General features: G+C 50.0%; 2 protein-coding genes across 9 annotated transcripts in view; one reads left to right on the top strand and one right to left on the bottom strand.

Annotated features, from left to right (window-relative positions):
- Positions 1-13175, bottom strand: part of SMIM35 (small integral membrane protein 35) — an 81195-nt gene extending 68020 nt beyond the window's left edge. The window contains exon 1 of the mRNA XM_037736689.1: positions 12988-13175. Coding sequence (XP_037592617.1) covers positions 12988-12994 — 7 coding nt within the window. The 5' untranslated portion in view covers positions 12995-13175. The remainder of the gene's footprint in view (positions 1-12987) is intronic.
- The window catches only part of TMPRSS4 (transmembrane serine protease 4), a 43855-nt gene continuing 26594 nt past the window's right edge, over positions 3647-20907 (top strand). For 5 of the 8 annotated variants that reach the window (XR_005199223.1, XM_017523402.2, XM_017523398.2 and 2 more), the window contains exon 1: positions 3647-3947. Coding sequence is in view for 6 of the 8 variants with exons in the window: in XM_017523402.2 (XP_017378891.1) it covers positions 3945-3947 (3 nt within the window). In the remaining 2 variants the exon portion in view is untranslated. Of the gene's footprint in view, positions 3948-11511; positions 11790-20907 lie in introns of those variants that run through there. The other 3 variants (XM_017523405.2, XM_017523406.2, XM_037736688.1) reach the window with 3 other exon arrangements.

Consider the following 20907-nt stretch of genomic DNA (forward strand, 5'->3'; position numbering starts at 1 on the left):
AAATAAATAAATAAATAAATAAATAAATAAATAAATAAAGCTACCAGGGCAGCTTCAAACAAGTCTGGGCAGGCCCATAAGGAAAGTAGTTGCAAGGACAGAAGGCAGCCTCCTCCTCCAGGAAGGGCAGCTGAGTGTCTGGCACCCGGCTGTCCCTGGGGTGACTGCCTCTGTGCTGTGCAAGGCAGGAGGGCTGGGGCAAAAGGTCTTGGACCTCCCCTGTGGACACCAGCGAGCTCCCTTGGCCTCTGGGTAAGCCCTCAGCAGCCCTGCCATGGTGGGGTGGAGGGTTAAATAACCATCTTGACAGAAATGATATTCTTCTACAGAAAGTGTCTGAGCTCGGTCCACAGTCCAGAAACCTCACAGAATACAAACAACAAAGTTTCTTCAAGTGCTGCTGACACTTCTCAGAATCTGGTGTGCATGAAGCTCTCAGCTGGAAAAGACCCGGAACACAAGTCATTGTTAGCGGAGCCACGGGCTCTGAGCTCCACCTGCTGCAGTCCCCTGGAGGAAAAGCTAACAAACTAGGAAACCAGCACGGCTCTTGGTCCTAAAACTGAGATCACCTGTGTGGGGCCAGCCTGGGTGAGGAAGGCTCTGGTCTTCACTTACAGGGATAGGCCACCTCGTGAGGGGGTCTCTTGAAGAAAGAGCATATGAAGGAAATCTTCAGCAAAATTTACAAAAACATGTGATCATGTGAATTCATTGCCGGGCCCTTTCCCAGGGCCTTGAAAGGAGCTGTGCAAATGATGGGCTCTGAAGATTCAGCTTCATTGGTTTCATTACTCCGCCTCTGATCTTGACACATATGCTGGAAACAGATAAGGAAAGGGAAGAAGGAAGAGAAAAGAATTGTCAAAAATAAAGAGGAAGAGATAAAAGAGTAGTAATGGGAGGGAAAGAAGAGTGGAAAAACAGGAGGAGAATCTAAATAGATGGGTGGGAAAGAGAAAGAGGCAGGCAGGACGGGGCCGAGGGGGAGCTGAGGCTTCCTCTGGGGGAATGGGGTTCTGGGCCAGGCACGGTCGCTCATGTCTGTAATCCCAGCACTTTGGGAAACCAAAGTGAGTGGATCACTGGAGCTCAAGAGTTCGAGGCCAGCCTGGCCAACACGATGAAACCCTGTCTTTACAAAAAATACAAAAATTAGCCGGACATGGTGGCTCGTACCTGTAATCCCAGCTACTTGGGGGGCTGAGGCTGGGGGATCCCTTGAGCTCAGGAGGTGGAGGTTGCAGTGAGCTGAGGTTGTACCACTGCACTCCAGCCTGGGCAACAGAGTGGGACCCTGTCCAGAAAATAAAAAAGAATGGAGGCTCTGGTCAGGGTGGTTTTCCCTGGCACCTGGGAGAAGTGGGCCTCTGGTCTCTCCAGGCCACCGTACCTCCCCCTGTAAACCTGCACCCCACCCACAGGCACCACAGCCACCCTGCCCAGCCCTGCTCATGTGCCTTCTTCCCAGGCCTCTCCACAAAATTCCAGACCCAATGGGGAGCAGAAGCCAGGAGGGCTGAGTCATCATCCCTCCAACCAGCCATGCCCAGCAGCCTTCAAGCCCAGACAGCTGTCTCTTTCCTGGTTCATCACCTGAGCACCAGGTGAAGCAATGCAAACCTGTGGGCCAGATGGTTAGCCTGGCACATAGAGGAGCCAAGACAACTGAAAACGTGTCTCCCAGTGGCCCACTGGCTTCTCACTGCCCTGCTCCTGGAGTCTTCCTTACATGGGAGGTGTCTGCCTGGATCATCACAGCCCAATCCCTGAGGTCACCTGAGATCACAGGCTCTTGCCTCTGCCCCAGACTTCCAATTCTAAAGACCACCAGCCTAGAGTAAGGACAGGCTGGGGCTGTGCTGACTCCAGAAGCCTGCAGGCCAGCTTCAGATCTCTGCGGCTCAGAGACCAGTCCAAGGCCACACTGCATTCATCAGCTGAGATTTGGCCAACAGTCCATTAAACTGACCTGGTTTTCCTCCTGCTCAGACATCACTGGGGTCCTCCATGGGCCATTTTATCCCAAACCATGAACCCTGGCCTTTCAGACACTTGGGGTCCATTCAGCCTGTTCACAAGGCCGGCAGCGTGAACCAGTAAGAGAACCAGGTTCCTGCCCCAACTCTGCCCAAGACTACTTCATGTCCACGAGCTATAATTTCCTCAGCTGGCAAGTGGGAACTAAATATGGAGGTGGTTGTTGTTGGAGAATTAAAGGGCTGACACACAGAAGCACCTTGTCAGCAGAAGGACTAACATACATGTCTAACCCAGACTGGTCCCCAGGGAGGGTCGGGTCTGAGAAATGGAAGGAGATCTGGATTCGTTTGGAACCAGACACTAATTCATGATATGCCTTTGGGTCACTGACTTTACCTCTCTGGAATTTGATTTTGTCACCCACAGAACGGAGGAACGAAGTGGAGAATTATCCAAATCCCTCTCAGCAAAATATCTGTGGCTATAAGGTTTCACCTTGCACATCCCCTGGTCAGGAGACAGCACTAGCCATCAGGATATGGCAGAATGTGAATCAGAAATGATCCTGTGGGCCGGGCACGGTGGTTCATGCCATAATCCCAGGACTTTGGGAGGCCAAGGCAGGTGGATCAGTTGAACCCAGGTGTTTGAGACTAGCCTGGCCAACATGGCAAAACCCCATCTATATTAAAAATACAAATTAGCTGGGCATGGTGGCGCACACCTATAATCCCAGCAGCTACTCAGGAGGCTGAGGCAGGAGAATGGCTGGAACTTAGGAGGCAGAGGTTGCAGCGAGCCAAGATCATGCCATTGCACTCCAGCCGGCATGACAGAGTGAGACTCTGTCTCTAAAAAACAAAATAAGACAAAATACAAAAACACAAATATTAGCTGGGTGTGGTGGCGGACACCTGTAGTCCCAGCTACTTGGGAGGCTGGAACATGAGAACTGCTTGAACCTGGAAGGTGGAGGTTGCAGCTAGCCAAGATCATGCCACTGCACTCCAGCCTAGGGGATAGAATGAGACCTTGTGAAAAGAAAGAAAGAGAGAGGGAGGGATGGAAGGAAGGAAGGAAGGAAGGAAGGAAGGAAGGAAGGAAGGAAGGAAGAAAAGAAGGAGAAATGAAGAGAAAAGAACCCCATAGATGAGGAGCCCTGGGCTCTAGCCATAGCACCAATAGTTATTTTCAAAATATTTAACAGCCGGTGAGGCAGGGAGAGGAAGCCCTAGCATGCTGGCTCTGTGCAGGACAGCTTCCCTTCTGGGATCCAGGAAAAGGTGGCATATCTTATCCCCCTAAGAGGTGAAACTCCCTCCTTCTCTGTGGACTTTCCAATCATGTTGCTCCACACCTGGCAATGATCCCTTTGTACTGAGCTGCAAATTCTGTCGCCCAACCCCCAGACTACTCCAACTTTCCACAATCCCAAACCAAAGCACACACACAGTGAGAAGTCATGTACCTAGAAGGTAGGGGGAGGGGAGCAGAAACTTCTGGCATCACCCTCAGCCAACACCCGGTTGGGTGGAAGTCATTCAGGCGGGAAGGCTTTTTGTGACGTCTTAGGTGTGTCACCTGTTCTGAGGCCAAAGGGCCCATGAATGACTTCAGGTGTTGTCCCAGCCCCTAAGACAGGCGTCAGGTTACAAGACACATAATCATTCCAGTTTGGCAACTTCACCTGTCGGACTGCTTTAATTGAGCTACCAACAGTCCCCCAGTCACTCCTGGAATACGGCGGCGAGAGGCAGCAGCTTGCTAGGTGGACAACGAGGATGCTGACCTTGAAGGACCAAGGTCCGCCCAGCACTCGGGCCTCCTCCAGCCAGTGCTGACCAGGGTCTTCTGACCTGCTGGCCAGCCAGGACCTGTGCGGGGAGGCCCTCCTGCTGCCTTGGGGTGACGATCTCAGCTCCAGGCTACAGGGAGACGACCTGGACGACCACAGAGCCAGCATGGTGAGTGTGGGGGCCCTCTGCCCCCAAGACATGGGGAGGGTGGGTCTCCCCATAAAGGGCTTTTTAAGCAGCCTAAGAGGTCATCAACTGAGAATTTTGCGACATCTTCTAGGTTAAAAAAAAAGACGACACCCAAATCCCCCCCCCCAACACCCCAGCCCTATACATGTTTCATACCCACCTGCCGCCCTCTCTCCCTCCACGGCCACGGTCCTTGAACCAGCCCACCAAAGAAGCCGAGCACACAGCCAGGGCTGTCCTTCCTGACTCTTCTTTCCTGAACCCTGCGTGTTCTTTTGCCCAGTGTCTCCAGGTCTGTTGATTAGAGGTTGGCACTATTTTTCCAAGGCAGGGGGCTGTTTTGATGCCACGGTGGCCGTCTGCCACTCCCTGGGGAAACTGATTCCTTTTCTTTTTAAAGAAAACAGCGCAGGCTAGGCGAAGTGGTTCACGCCTGTCATCCCAGCACTTTGGGAGGCCAAGGTGGGCAGATCACCAGAGGTCAGGAGTTCGAGAACAGCCTGGCCAATATGGCAAAACCTCATCTCTACTAAAAATACAAAGAATTAGCTGACCGTGGTGGCAGGCACCTGTAATCCCAGCTACTCGGGAGGCTGAGGCAGGAGAATCACTTGAACCCAGGAGCCTGAGGTTGTAGTGAGCCAAGATCGCACCATTGCACTCCAGCCTGGGCAACAAGAGCAGAACTCCGCCTCAAAAAGGAAAAGAAAACAGTGCAGAGATGCCTCCAAACAATCTAGGGTATTTGTGTAGATCTTTTGCTTGGTCTCTTTTCATGCCCTCAGCCTCTCTTCTCCTTCTCCTCTGAATACCTGAGTGTCTTCGCTGTCTTGGGGCAAAGAGAATCAACCCCATCTTTCAAGAAGGACAACAGAGAACCATGGAAGGGAAGAGATACTAGCTGGGTCTGAGGAGGAACCCAGGGGGTCTTCATTCTCCAATCCTTGGCCAAGAGGCAGCAATTGCCCAGCCACCAAAGTGAAAGGGAAGGGAAGAGAGGGAAGAAGACACCATTGTCCAAGGGGAACATATGTGACCTGCAGAGGCCCCTCAAGTAAATGTCTCCCATTCCCAACGTGAGCACTTTCCATGACACTCTTCTAAAACTTCCGGCAAGAACAATTCCTAGTGCTGTCGTAGTGATGATCAAAAAGGGGAAGGGGCTTCCCTTTGAGCCAGGATCAAAGCACAAGCTTCCTGCTTTCCCATCCAAGGAGGCGCCCCAAAGCTTGGCCTGTGTGCAGAGACGCTGCATCCCCCAGGGATCCCGGGTGAGGAGAGCACTGTGAAGCCTCCCTAGCTGTGAGCTGCTTCCGGGTGGCACTGAGGAGACCTGCGGTGCCTCTTGGGGGAGCAACAGAGACGGGAATCGGTTCTAGGACAGGTCACTAACTGTAGAATCAGAAGGCTGAGGCCAGCTCCCTGACTAGCTGTGCTGTCTTGAGGCATTCGTCTTCCTGAGACTTACCTTATCTCCTGTCCACGGAGACGATATGACCCACAACACCCCCGCGCACACGCACAGGGCTAGCGGAGAGATGACGTGGCTAATACATGTGAATAGGTTCTGGAAACCATGAAACTCCGTACAAATGTAAGGACTTAGGACTAAAGAGGAGCCCATGCCAGGAAATGATAGCTGGGTAGCACACCCAGCATGGACGCTTTGCCACCAGGGAAGGAGCCAGGCATTGCTGGAGGAGTGGTGGAGGGGTCAGGTCAGGCCTAGGGCCCCAAAGGCAAAACAGCAGCATAGCCAGTCTCCAGGGTGCGGTCAAGGAAGCTTCCAGCCCCGGAGCTAGCCATTACGCCTGTGCTTAATAACCCTGTCACTTCCTCATCATCAGACCAGGACAGCCATAGCTCCCAGCCCTGAGGGGAGGATGGGATCTACCGTGGCCAGGCTCAGCTTTCCTTTCCCTTCAGTTCCCTGCCTCCTTCCATCCCCACAGCACCCCCCCACTCCCACTGTCCCCACCCACAGTCAGAGTCCTTCCAGCTGATGCATCTTAAGGATGGCTCTCCCTGGAAGCCATGAAGCCGGGTATGGCCAAGAAGAGCTGGGGTAGGGACTCAGGCCAAGGCAGAGGTCAGAGCCTAAGCCCTGTCCCTGAAGGAAATGTGCCCCATGCTATCTACCGTGTAGCTGAGGCCTGGAGGGAAATCAGGGACCCTGGAACTGCCTATCCTGGCCTTGCCTCATTACTGTTCCGGAGACCCAAATACACCCCGAGCCACCAGACGTGGTCGTTAACACCTGAGGTCCACCTCTGACACTTCCGGCTGCTCTAGGGGAAGGGGGTCCTCCCTCTGCCTTCTCTTTTCTGTGCCAGCTTGGTACAGACTCAAGGGGCTTGGCTGGGCTTGGCTGGGCTCCGAAATGTGGCACTCAGCAGCCAGCCAATGGGCAGCCTATGGGAGCCCTGCGGAGTCCACTTCTGACTGGGGCACAGAGTCCAGGAGCCCACTCAGCCCCAATGGAGCCATCCTAGGCTCTGAGGTGGTAAACTGAGCCGGGCAGTGGGAGGCCCTAAAGGGCAAGACAGGCAAAGAGGGGCCCCTTGTTTGCCTGTTCTCCTGGATCCCACGCCACCTGGGTGATAGGGCCTGATGTCACTGTGACACCCCCACTATCCAAAGAAGCTCTGGCCAGCCTCTAAATGGGGCTGGGAGTTGTGGGGACACAATACCTAGGTTCCACCCTGCAGGTGCTGAAAACAGAGTGTGACAAGTATAACACCAGCGGTGATTTCAAGGTAGCCCTGGAGCCGAAAAGGCAATAGATTCTCTCTAGGGCCGTCAGGAAATTGTCCTGGAAGAGAAACTATTTGCACTGGACTTTGAAAGATGAGCAGGTTCTCTGCAGGCAGAGAGAGCAGGAAGGAGCTCCAGATACAGGGAACTGCATGTGAACAGCAAGAAAGAATGAGGGTGTAGGGACGAGAGGCCACCGAGCAGTACCTGCCGAGGTGGAAGCTGCATCCCCAGGCCCTGTCCATCTCACAGGGTGCTTCCCTCCTGACCTTGGGGGTGAAGGTCTGTGCCTGGGTGGTGACCTAGAGAAGGGTTAAATATCAGGGATCCTGCACGTCCCCAGGTCTCTCTCCTCCTCTCAGTCCTCCCTTAGTGTGGCTGAGAACCCAGCAGCCACCTCCCTAGCCCAGACCCACGCCAAAGCCCAAGAGATGCGAGGAGCTGAATGTAAGAAATGGAGAGACCAGCTCAGACGGGTAGTGGGTGAGGGGAGAGATGAGGAAAACAGACCAAACACGGGGCTCAGGAACTGCCAACAAGCTTCCCAAAGCCCCAGAACCGTGCCGGGACAGCAGTAAACAAGTGCTCTCAGGCCTGAAAATCTCCATGGCCTCAGCCTTCCCAGGTACCTCTTCTGCCCTCAGACTTCCTTCCTGCTCAGGTGAAAACATCGGCCTCAATAAAACGCTTCAAGTTCCCAAGCAAGGATTCCCCAAGACAGTGAACTCCTCTAAACCTAAAGTGCATTCATCAGCCACATTTTTTTATAAACTTGTTGCCTGCCACCAGAATGGTAGCTTCTTGAGGACAGGGTCTGTGTCTTTTCTGTTTTTAGCTGCAAACCTAGCCCAGGGAATGCCATCCATGGCATGGAGTAGGCACTTAATAAACGTGAATGAATGAATGAGTGAATTGATGGATGACAGGTAAATGATCAAAGACAGAATCCTCTATAGCCAACTTCTGATTTATCTGACACTGAAAACAAGGTTCACCCCAAGTCCAATTGGAAAACATGCCAGATTCTATCTGTGGGGTTACTGAAGTGTTTTTATCCCAGAGGGGACTGGGCATGAGGGAGGCACAGGTCTGAGCCTGCCTGGAAACCCTGGTGATAGGAAAGAGGAAGAGTTGGGGCAGAGCCAATGTGGCAATCACCCTGAGACATGTCTAACTCCACCTCCCAGCTTGCTGCTCTTACTAACTAGCATGCAGGCAGCAGAGAAATACGTGAACACGACGGAAAACCCCAACAGTCCTCCCCTGCCCGTGGCTCCCAGAGCACCCTCCAGCTTCCTCGTGTAATCCACATGCAATCAGAAACTCTCGAAGGGTAGCTGATGAAAGGAACACTTGAGGAAGAGGGTGAGAGACACAATGGCCCCTGTCCAGGAGTAGGCACCTGTCCAGGAGTGGGCAGCTGTCCAGGGGTGGCAGTGATGTCTTCTGTCACAAAATATCCTGCACATCAGTCTGGCTGGGCTTCACCTGCTGGTGCGATTGAGCCAACCAATAAGCTGTCTCAGTTTTTTCCTCTAAATCTGTATGTATGCATTCATTCATTCATTCATTCAGCATGTGTTCCCTGAGCATCTACTATGTGCTAGGTACTGACAAGATACCATGGAAGATTCAGAGAATATGCAAAATCTAGACCTTCAATTCTGTGCACTCCGTAGGTGGAACCGGAGCAGGCGAAACTGCTTTCCCACATCCCAGGCAGAGCCCGACACTCACTCACCCACTGATGTCCACAAGAAGAGGGCAACTACAGAGCTGAGGTCAGCCACCTCACCTTCATCCCATCTCCACCCTGACATCACCCACAATCACATCTCCAGTCCCCAGAGAGGAGGGTCCTGCCAGGCTGCCGGGAGAACCTGTCTAGACACATAGGAGTCACTTAGAGCTACAGTGGCGGCACGCATCTCTATCCAAATGCAATGAGGGCAGCATGTTGTGCTTTGAAAAGAACTTTCACATCCAAAATCTCCAATCAGTCTAATACAACTCTCTGAGACATTGTAATCCTCATTCTACAGATGAAGAAATTGAGGCTTAGCTGGGCACATGCCTGTAATCCCAGCACTTTGGGAGGCTGACGTGAGCAGATCACCTGAGGTCAGGAGTTCGAGACCAGCTGGCCAACATGGTGAAACCCTATCTCTACTAAAAATACAAACATTAGCTGAGCATGGTGGCTCACGCCTGTAATCCCAGCTACTCAGGAGACTGAGGCACGAGAATTGCTTGAGCCTGGGAGGCGGAGGTTGCGGTAAGCTGAGATCACACCACTTCACTCCAGCCCAGGCAAAAGAGTGAGACTCAGTCTCAAGAAGAGAAGGAGGGGAAGGGAGGGAGGGGAGGGAAGAGGGAACTTGAGGCTCAAAGAGGTTCATGACTTGGAAAGGGTCATTTAGCCAAGGGCAAAGGGAAACCAGTGGCTATAATTAACTCAGACTTTCAAGAAGACTAAAGTTTCATACCCAATGCTGCTCAGAGAAAAAAACCCTGGAGACCATTAAGGATAGAAAATTGATTTAAAGAGAGAATATTATAAGTGGATCAAGATCTAATCTTATCTGTGGGAGGATACAAGAGAAATTTCAGACTGAAAGTGAGCTCTTCAGAATCATAGACCCTAAGGAAAGAACCTTAGAGGTCTTCTAGGCGACTGGGTCCCCAATCAACTGAAATCAGATGCGGAACCCCCATACGGCACACAGAGGGAAAAAGAGAGCTGCAAAGTTTGAAAGGACTGTTCCCCCCCCAACCCCACCACCACTTCTGCCCTGCCTCCCTGCTCCTCTGCTGCACTGCTGGGGGTGCTCAGTCGAATCCCCCCAGGGTGCTCAGAGCCCTCATCTGACCCTGGCCCTCATCTGCCACAGAAACCTTCACAATCCTGCTCACACTTCTGTTTCTAGAAGCTACAGTTGCTGAAAACAATCTTTCCTTTGCCAGGAGAAAAGACTTTCTGTAACCTTCCCCCTTCCTCCTCTAACTGCCTTGTGCCTTTCTCAGACAGCCACACACCCGAAGCATTCATGCTGCCACTGGTCCTTTCCTCTCTGAACTGCGTCCTCCACGCTCTCTTCAGAGACAGTTCACATAGGTCACATGGCATCACCTCCAGTCCCCTAACTGCCCTGGTCACTCTCCCCAGATGCACTTACTCCAGAGTCTCCTGCTGAAACCAGGCCCTGGGACCCATGAAGTCATAAAAATAGCTCTTTGTTCAGTTCCTATGACATACATGACAGGCTCTTTATAAAGCTCCTTCCCATTAACAATAAATAATTTTTGAGTATGAGTATATACTATGTCCTGAACTACCCAGGTTCTATTTTAATAACTAATAATTATTATTTTAATAATTAATTATTATTATTATTTTAATAATTAATAATTAGTAATACTGTTATTAATAATTGGTAAAAGAGCTTTGCCTCTGGTTCACTGCTAGATGTCCAGCGCCCAGAAAGATGCCTTACTAAATGAGTAAACTATTATTACTGTTATTATTATTATTACAGTTAACAATTATTGTACTCCTAGCTGGGCATAGTGCTTCATGCCTCTAACCCCAGCACTTTGGGAGGCCGAAGCAGGCAGATCACAAGGTCAGGAGTTTGAAACCAGCCTGGCCAACATGGTGAAACCCCGTGTCTACTAAAAATACAAAAGATCAGCCAGGAGTGGTGGTGGGCGCCTGTAATCTCAGCTAGTCGGGAGGCTGAGGCAGGAGAATCACTTGAACCCAGGAGTCGGAGGTTGCAGTGAGCCAAGATCGCCGCTGCACTCCAGCCTGAGCCATAGATCAAGACTCTGTCTCAAAACAAACAAACAAACACCACAATTACTATACTCTTACCATGTACCAGGCAATGTACTATATGCTGTGCATTTCTGGGGGATTTTAGGAGGGAGATTACTACATCTCTTTTTCTGTTTCTCCCTCATTTTCACACACACATGAAATCGAAACTCTTGGTGATTCAATAATTTGCCTAAAGCCTCAGGCCGATGAGCAAATAGGATTCAGACCCAGGCTGCAGGATTCCATGGCCTGTGCTCTGAGCACAGTAAAACACAGCCTCTCCTGGCAAATGAAATCTCAGCAAGGAAAAACTTCATGAAGCACTCAAGTTCTGTGAGTGGGCAGGAAAGTGGTAAAGGAACTTTAGGTTATGCAACTACAAAGTCAGAGATGCAGAGAAGACACTGAAGCACTATTAAAGGCCTATTTATAGGATCCTGAGCTCAGAGTTCACAGGAAAGACATCTCAGAGCCACTGAGACCTGTGCCAGGATATTGGCTGCAGCAGCCACACCGGCCCACCAAGGCTGATTACCGCTGGGGCCTCCAGAACACACGGGAATGCTCAACCCTGCCCCTGTATGGAACCACAGTGCAGACCCTCCTTGTGCATGTGTGGAGTCCTGCTCCCCATGCCTGTAGGGTAATTGGGGCAGAGGGCACTAATTTTCACTTACTAAACTCCTCTGTATTTCAAGCACCAAGCCAGGCACAGCATATGTGCCATCATTCATTCTCACCAACAACCCTGTGAAGTAAGTCATATTCTCCCCATTTTACAGATGAGAAAAAATGAGACTCAGAAAAATGTATTAACTTGCTCAAGACTACGTGGCTGGATTCAGGCCAGTGTGCCTGACTCAGAGCTCAGGAGGAGCAGGATCAAGGGACAACCCCCTTCCGATCAAGGCAGCTGAGACCTTTCATACTGCAAAGACCAACCTAAGGGACCATGAGCAAGTCTGTAAAATCATGAAAGGACCAAATGGGGCTCCCGGGGGCTTGAAAAGGTGCATGGTGCTGAGCAGGTGCAGCGCCTTACCGAACCTTTCTCCCCATCATCCTGTGAGGTCACTTTTATCGTGCCCACATTCCAAGGAAGGAAACTGGGTCCAGAGCTGCTGAGTGTCTTGCTCAAAGTCATTCCGCAGATAGAGGAGTCAGATCTTCTAACACCAAAGTTCCTTTTCCCTCCCCACCATTTCCCACCACATTCAAGTTTAAAGAACAATTCAGGACAAGCAAAAGTGAGTACGATTCTTGAAAGGTGGTATAAACTCTGTCTTTGAATTTTTTAAATTAACCTCAGACTGCATCATGGATGGCAGCTCTTCAGTTCAGGTAAATAGCAAAGTTGAGAGAACTCCTCTAAGCTTTAAGCTCCATCAGCCCTTCTCAGGGGCAAACCCGTCAGAGTCCCTGTCAGGCTGGAAGGCCGGACTGTGTGGCGGGACCCCTGTGGCCTTCTCGAGTCCACTCCATTGTCCAGGCATTGTCCTCAGGTGTGCAAAGACGGTGGCACCGCCCTTCCCATCAGACCCTTCCAGGAAGGGAAGGTAGGCTTGGATGAACCCGCCACCCTGGGACAGAAGGAAAGCTGAGCACAGTAGAATTGTTGAGAGTTCAGAAAGGTGGGAGAGAATGGGCTGCTTCCCCTGGGACCAAGAGAAGGATCGCAGAGGGATTTGAAGCACTGCAGTAAACAGCGGCACCGCCTGGAAGCAAAGGCCCTCCAGTGGGAGCCAGGGCAGTGTTCAGTTTAATCCAGCCAATGGCATGTAGATACCTCAGTCCTGCCCTGCACATTGTCTCTGGGGAAAGAGCATAACTGCTGTGCCTCAGTTTCTCCATTTGTGAAACAGGGATAGTTACATCTTCACTGCCTCCCGGCCCTTCGTGGGGCTAAGAACTACACCCAAACACAAAGGCTGATTCTTTAATGACAGGAGCTGAACAGCAGGCTGGCAGGGGATAATGGCAGGCTACCTGACCCCTTCTGCCCCAGGCCTGCCCTGGAGCCATTATGTGCTGGGATGGGGGCTGAAGTGTTCGGCTCAAATTGCCAACAGGTCAGCACCTATGTTGTTTAGAACAAGGCAAAATGGTTTCTAATGTGGCAGCTGAGGCTGAGGTTAGACCTAAAAAAAAAAGTGCTGCTCTAAGCATCCCTAACACAAGGCAGCGTTTGTGAGGATGCTCCCTAAATTCTCTTTGTGCAAGAGCTTAGATGCCCAACTGCATATGGCCTGGGCTGGTGGCCGACCTGCCTGGAGACAGAGTAACAGGTGAGATCCCGGGACACTTGGTAGCAGGCACGATCAGTCATCTCTGAGGACGTCCCATGCACTCTGAGCTGCATCACAGCCAGGCTCATGTCAGGAGGCTCACTCCCTCCTTTCCTGCCCCATGATCTTCCAGCCCTCAGCAGCCCTCTCCTCCCCTTACCTGTCATGGCTGAGACATCCAAGAGAGAGAGCCCGGCTTCCAGCAGAGCAAAGGCATCCAGCTGCCTATTCCAGCTGCAAGTGGAGAGGACACAGCTGCTTGCAGTTGGTTTGGGGGAGGGATGTAGGTTCCAGGGTCAGAGAGCAGAGTGAGGCTCCCTCAGAGGAGCTCCCTGAGCATTGTGGCCGGGCCACACTCTGCAAGCTGACTGCCAGCGCCTCTGGGTCTCTTGGCTCACCCAAAGAACTTTCCCCACCCCCTCCCTTGGGTTTTCCCCACTGCTTGTCACTGGCCTCAGCAACCTAGCTGCCACCTGCCCAAGTCTCAGAGGACCTGTTTATCTCATCACCTAGCAACAGCAGCCTCTCTGGCTCTAGGTTTTCATATGAGATCATGGGAAGCCAGGGCCTTGGACTCCAGGGAAGACTGACGCTGCCATAGACAGGAACAGGGTCAGGAGGCCCCTTTTCTGTGCCCCTACTTTTCTCCCTTTGTCCACACTCGGGTCATTCCAGCTCTGCCCCTACTGACTTCTTTCAGAGCGAGCAATGCCAAGTCAGCGTTGCAGGGAGAAAGAGAGAAATCAGGCCCCAGGGACAGGCTGCTTGGCAAGGGAGGCAGACAGGAGCTGGCCGAGCTTTCTGTGCCTTTGGCCTCCTTAAGCTGCTGCCTCTTCTCCCCCTCCTTATTAGCCTGGTGGGCTTGTCTGTTTCATCGTGAGGGTATTAACCCTTTCATCCCATCTCTGAAAGATAGTTCCCAATTACCCAAAGGGACCTTGAGGTTCAGAGACATTGAGGGGTGTGCCCAAAGCCACACAACAAGACAGAAGACAAGGCAAGGTAAGAACCCATACTCCCCAGGCTGGTGGCTTCTCTGCAGCCACTTAATCTTCACTCCATTGAAAAATAAGAGCTGCCTTGTATCTGGCTTCATCATCTCTGAGCTAAAAAGGAAGCGGGCCCTAAGACATCCATCCTATTTTTGGAGCTGAGCTAAGCCCAACCAGGAGGTTCCCCATGATCTAAAGCAGTGGTAGGGGTGGCGAATAGGAATAAAGGAAGGAGAGGCAGGTGAGAAGGGTGGAAACTCAATGGAAGAAAGGGAAGAATGAACGCTAATGTCAATAAAACCCCTCCTAGGAGCCAAGCCCTGCAATAGGCCCCTTTCCCAACATGCTCTTTGAGGGAGGTCTCCTGACCCCACTCATGGATGATATGGCAGAACCTAGAACCGAGCAAAGTCACTCTGCCTTCAGACCAAGGAAGACCTGGGGAGATGCTGGGGGCAATCTCTGCGTGAAGATTTCATGCTGATTATATCCAGCAAGCCTGCATTGCAAAGGAGGAGTAATTTAAAAGGACCCAGCACCAGCTAATGACTGTTACCCAGATGAGTTTCTGAAACCATGGGGAAAAGAAACTAGCAGTCCATGAAGTCCAGAAACTGGGCCCAAGGGGCTAGATCTGTTTCTTACTTGCTCCGAAGCCATAGCAGCTGCCTCTTCTGTAAAATGAGGATAATTTCTCAGGGTTGTTCCATGGATTATATAGGACAGCACTTATGAAAGAAGGACATCGTAAATTATATTATAATATCCAACTGCGGTAACTAATGGTTCTGCCTGCACATTTGTGTCTTGGATTAATGACTTCCTGCTGCCGGAAACAAACCGAGAAGCAGGAAAAGAAGATTCTCTGAGTAGATCAGGCAATGACAAGTTTTCTAGGGATTGAAACCCATCCACTTCCGCCTCCCCACCTCACCACCGCCCCGCTGCCTAGGCTCTGAGGGCCTGGGCATTCTTGCCCTTCCACTGTACTCCAGACAGCAGGAGCTTCATTCCCGGATGAACCCCCGATCAGACACTGGCTGGGCTGGACCCATGAGTCAGAGCTCTATGGAAGACTGAATCAACAGAGCAGTCAGGCCAGGCCCAGCCAGTGGCCAAAACAGAAAGGGAAAGGCCAATGCCTTTGCCTGGTCTGGGCTGGGCGTGGGCTGTAACAATTGTAGCCAGAAGCTGAGTTCAAGCTGGGGATAAATAAATACATCTCCAGCAGAGCAGAAGGAAGCGCATGTGTTGTTTTGTGATGTCTCAATTTCCTCCTTCCTTCTATTAACTCCAGGTTAAGACAATTCTATCTGGCCTCTGTTTTCTCATCTGAAAATAAGGAAGTTGCCTTGTTTCAGCTTTACATCTTATAGTCATGGCAGGGACCCATCATGGTGATGGGGTCTTCCTGGATCTCTGACTCTTACCTGGTACCCACATCTCTCGGCCCCATTCTGTCCTTTCCTTAGCTCAAGATTGTTGCTTCTGGGCTCAGAGGAGATGCAGCTGGCCATAAGTCCCTATTTCTATCCTGCTCAGGGATGTCATTGACGTTGATGTTCCCCAATGAACACTCACAGGCCTACTAAAATGCACCTACCTCCTCCCTGCCCATCAGCCCAGTATTCATGACCTTCTGCAGCTTCTCTTCCAGAAGGGTATCTGTCCATCATCTCTGATGTCTCTGCGTCAGAGATGTTTGCCAAAGAGCTTCAAGAAAATCCAAAGAATGAGCCACTCACGGAAAAACTCAGGCATGGTGAGGACATGAGTTTGACCTCCTCAAGCCACTCAGCATAGCCTGGTGATGGCTTTTCTATGTTCTCTTTGAGTCTTGGGTGCATAGCACTGGGGGAACTAGGATCTTTGTTTCATGGCTTTTTCACTTTTGTTCCTTGCAGGGTGCATTTGTAACTTGCTAGTTAGTTGGTGTTAACAATGTAATAATCCTCCATAAACCCACCATTCCCAATAAAAGCTAGGACTTAATAGTAACCTACCTCTAGCCATGAGATTCCCACTCCTACACACACATATCTGTCCCCCTCCTGAGGTGGGTAGGGGAAGTGTCTTGTGTTTATTAATTCAACAAATATTGGCTGTACATATTTCATAGACCAGAGACTATGGAGAAGCTACCCACCCAGGTAAGTTCATCCCAAACCCCATGTTCATCATTCCCTTGCTTCTCTATGGAAAAGAGCCTGTGCTTCCTTTTTCCCATAATATTACATTCTAATACCATCCATATTATTTTGTTTCCCTATAGTTCATTTGTGTTGACTGCAGCCTAATATGTCATTGCCTGAATATACTGGTCAGCTTCATAAAGACTGACCTGAGATTCAGTTTTCAAACTGAGATATAATCATTAATTCTTTCATCCAACGAATATTTTTTCAACACTCATTATGCACAGTGCATTGTAGGAGACATCAGGGAAGCCATGGTTAACAAGATAGTCACAGTCCTGTCATTGTAGTTTGTGGTTTTGCTTTAGTTTATTCTTTTTCTCTCTCTCTCTCTCTTTTGGTTTCAAACAGGCGTGGAATTTTTTCCCACAAATACTACTCAGTTAATAGCAATTGAAAACATATTAAGGGCCAGGCATGGTGGCTCACACCTGCAATCCCAGCACTTTGGGAGGCTGAGGTGGGCAGATCATTTGAGTCCAGGAGTTCAAGACCAGCCTGGGCAGTCGAGTGAGACTTCATCACTGCAAAAAATTTAAAAATGAAAAATAGCTGGGCTTGGTGGTACATTCCAGTAGTCTCAGCTACTGGGGAGGCTGAGGTGGGAGGAGAGCTTGAGCCCAGGAGGCACAAGTTGCAATGAGCTGAAATCACAACATTGCACTCCAGCCTGGGTGACAGAATGAGACTCTGTCTCTCTCTCTCTCTCTCTCTCTCTCTCTCTCTCTCTCTCTCATACACACACACACACATACAAAATTAGCCACTGTTTAGTTCAGTGATAAGGACTCCAAGGCCCCAGAAAGTGCAGAATATAAGCTTCCTTTGTGCCTCAGCTTCTAGCACAATTCCGGGTCCATCAAAGGTGTTAGTGAATATTTGTCAAATTACCAATAAGCAAAAGAAACTGGCCCTACCTACCTCAACGAATGCAGGCATGCATGCACAGGTAGACTCAGTGGAAAAGAATGAATTGACAGGAAAGGGCCCACTTCCCTGCTCCACCAGCCCCTCCTCTAGCCTCTCACAGCTCAGCAAGCACCCTCTCACCTACGTACCTAAAACCCAAGAACACCCAATCTCTCGGCAAAGCCTATTGCCTGTATCTTTCAAACACCTATGGCGTCTTTTTACCACCAACTTCCCTCTCCTCATGTCCTCACCTTGCGCCAGCCATGCCCATCTCTATTCACTTCCTCCAACCCCTCAAGCTGGTTCCTTCCTACTTGGCTCCTTCTTGTCACCTCCTCTAGGGAGGCCAGCGAGATCCTCCCTAACCATCCTGAGCCCCTTCCTAGAGCTCCCATTCTCAGTCTCCATCCAGGTTCTGTCTCCTCTCACCCTGGACTTCTCTCGGCACAGCACCTACCCCTCTCTGATCTTTTCTGGTGTATCTGTATATGGCCTGTCCTCCCCTAACCCCAACCCTCCTCTCCACCAGGAAGCAAGCTTCTCAGGGACAGACCCTCACCATCTTGTTTGGGCACTATTTTCCCCATCTGGCTGTGATGATTTCTTATCTGTCTTTGAATCCTGCCTGGTACCATGTAGATGCTTCACAAGCTTTTGTTTAGTTTAATAATTAATTCTTTAATGTTTCCCATCCTGGTTGGCAGACAACTGATATGGAGACTTTTTACCCTTGACTTGGCAAGTTAGATGAAAGGCCTTTGTAAACTGTTACGTGCCAGTTGGGTGTGAATTACTGTTGATATTATTGTAACTGGACTCTAGCCACAACAAGGCAGAGTTGCCCGATTGGGTCTTGTCTTCAGCCTGGAAACAGTCTCCTCCACCCAGCCCTGGTGACAGTGGAGGAGAGATGGCTGGGAATGAACTACAATGCAGAGCTCAATGTTCAGTCCCGTTCACAGTCATTTATTAAGTCCTTACTAGGGTACTAGCCTGGTGCTAAACACCACAGGTACAAAGGCAATGAGAAAGTCATTATGTGACAATTAAAAATAAAATGTTAAATTTAAAAAGCAACCAGAAAGAAAGAAAAAAGAAAAGGAGACACTGACCACCCTACGGAAGAAGTACTGTGATAAACACTGCAGAGGTGCAGAGGATGGGTGGAACCGCCCAAGGAGTTCACCTTGCCTGCTGCTGAGACAGAACCGATTCCTCAAGACAGGGGAATTGCAATAGAGAAAGAGTAATTCACACAGAGCCAGCTGTGCAGGAGACTGGAGTTTTATTACTACTTAAATCAGTATCCCTGAGCATTCAGGGAGCAGAGTTTATAAGGTTAATTTGGTGGGCGGGGGGAAGCCAGTAAGCTGGGAGGCTGACTGGTGAGGAATGAAATCACAGGGAGTTGGAGAGATCTTCTTGCACTGAGTCTGTTCCTGGGTCGGGGTCACAAGATCGGATGAGCCAGTTTATTGATCTGGGTGGTGCCAGCTGATCCATCAAGTGCAGGGTCTGCAAAATATCTCAAGCACTGATATTAGGAGCAGTTTGGGGAGGGTCAGAATCTTGTAGCCTCCAGCTGCATGACTCCTAAACCACAATCTCTAATCTTGTGGCTAATGTTACAGTCTAGTCCCCAGCCAAGAAGGAGGTCTGCTTTGGGAAAGGGCTGTCACTGACTTTATTTAAACAATAAACTAAGGCACGAAGACAGCTTGGAGGTTAGAAGCAAGATGGAGTTGGTTGAGTTAGATCTCTTTCACTGTCTCCATCATCATTTTGCAAAGGCAGTTTCGATGGGAAGGCAGACGAAAGGAAGTCCCCATGTGAGAGCCCAGCATTTCCCACCAGATAACTCATGTAATCCTCATAGTAGTCTTTTGAGGCCCGTTTTATTGTCCCCACTCTATAGAGGGTAAGCCTGGAGCTCAGAGAGGTGAAGGATCTTGCCTGAAAGCACACAGTTAACAAGAGGCAGGGCTTGTATTCTGACTCGGCCCTTGCAGACTGCAGAGCCTGGCTGTGTGCTATACCACTCAGCTGCCCGTGGCCTAGAGGCACCCACGGGCAAGGCCGAGCATGTTCCTCCAGCAGGCTACAGGTTCAAGTTCAAGGGGAAAAGAAAGAGCTTCTCCCAATTGCTGTGTCCACTATGTTTAGCCATGGAGCAGGCAACGCCCAGTGACCCTCCCTCCATATCTAATCTGGGTCACCCACCAGGGATTAAAAGAGGCCCTCTCACTCCCAAGAGGAGCAGAAAAAATCTCCAGCCGGAAATGTACAAGGTCCTGTCACTCCTCAAACCACCACCAAGGCGGGTCATGACCTCAGCACCATAGGGCAGGCAAGTCCCTGGATGGAGACCCAGACCACAGGCAGGGCAGCTGCCTTCATCTAGCCCAGGAGTCCAAAACCAGACCAGACCTGGAAAATGAAGAAAGAGAAGGAAGCTTTCTGGGAGGCCTGAGTGAGTGAGGGGAGGGATCGGAGGGCGCGAACCTGGACAGCACCCTGCCTTTAACCTCTGCCTGGGAGCAAGGGTGTGCGTGTACTTTGTATGCAAGCCTTTGTGTCAGAGGCTCCTGCAGGCGACTCTACGTGTCTGTGTGTGTGCTGAGTGTGTTGTACCCGAGCGAGTCAAGGAATGCGCCACACTCTGAGAATGAATTATGAGTCCTTTATTAAGCCGGTGACCGAGAGTGGCTAACGTCCAAAATTCTCTCAGCCCCAAAGAAAAAGTTAGGTGATCTTTTATACACTAGTTTTAACAGGAAGTGGGGAACCTAGCTGAAACAAAGTTTTCACAAGGGCAGAGTAAGCAAAGAGTTAAAAAGAAAAGCTGATACCTAAGAAATAAAACAGTGCCAGTGTGAGGGGTACAGCTGTCATGAAAGACATACAACTTGGAGACAAGGCGGGCTCTAGGCACTCACTGCAGCTGCGTTTCCAGGCTCGGCGGGTACCACTGTACTCGGCCTCTTATCAACAAAGGCATTTCTGGGTGCCCAGAGTCAGCCTGACCTTGCTTTATACTATAGTTACAAACTTGATGGGGAGAAGGTTACTAAAATGCAGAAGCCAAGATGGAGTCTGTTCAGCTCAAAAAGGCTAACATAAAACCTAAACAACTTTTAGTCAGGGAAAGGAGAGTGACTTTCAGCTGGCAAAAAGCAGGGTATCACAAGTGCACACGTGAAGTGGTGTGAGTAGAAATGCCTTTGCATGTATTTGTGCACATGCGTCGATGGTGGCCTAAGACCAGCATCTAAGACCACCTAAGACCACCACTGAGAAATATCATAGTGTTGGTAGCATATATGTAGTAAGGCGCTCAGATCTAAACTCTACCACCCGGTGAACATTTGCACATATAAACACCCATGTAACCAACGCCGAGAACAAGAAGCGGAAGTTGTCCAGTGTTCCAGAAGACCGCACTGTGCTCCTTCCAGTCACTAATTGCCCCTCCCCAATGATAACTACTATTCCGACCTCTAGCACTATAGATTAACTTTGCCTTTTAAACTTGATATAAACGGAATCGTACTTTTTGTGGCTAGCTTCTATCCTTCATCATTGTGTTTGTGGAATTCAACCATGTCATTGTCTTTAGCACCAGTTTATTTTTGTCTATTGCTGAATTATGTGGTATGAAAATACCACAATTTTGTCTACTCTACCAGTGACTGACATTTGAGTTTTTCCAATGTGTAGCTATTGTGAATGAAGCAACTATAATTTTTCATGTGCAGATTTTTTTTTTTTTTTTGCTAGACATTTGTATTCATTTGGCTATACCCTGGAGCTGAATTGCTGGGCCATAGATCATAGGATTATAAAATAGTTGTATGTTTAGCAATAGTGAATTCAGCCAAACCATTTTCCAAAGGATTTGTACCAATTTACACTCCCACCAACAAGGTCTGAGAGCTCCTGTTGCCCCACATTCTCCACACGGAATTGTAAATCTTTTTTTTT

The sequence above is a fragment of the Cebus imitator genome, unplaced genomic scaffold (genome assembly GCF_001604975.1).
Source record: "Cebus imitator isolate Cc_AM_T3 unplaced genomic scaffold, Cebus_imitator-1.0 Scaffold28, whole genome shotgun sequence".
NCBI lineage: Eukaryota > Metazoa > Chordata > Mammalia > Primates > Cebidae > Cebus > Cebus imitator.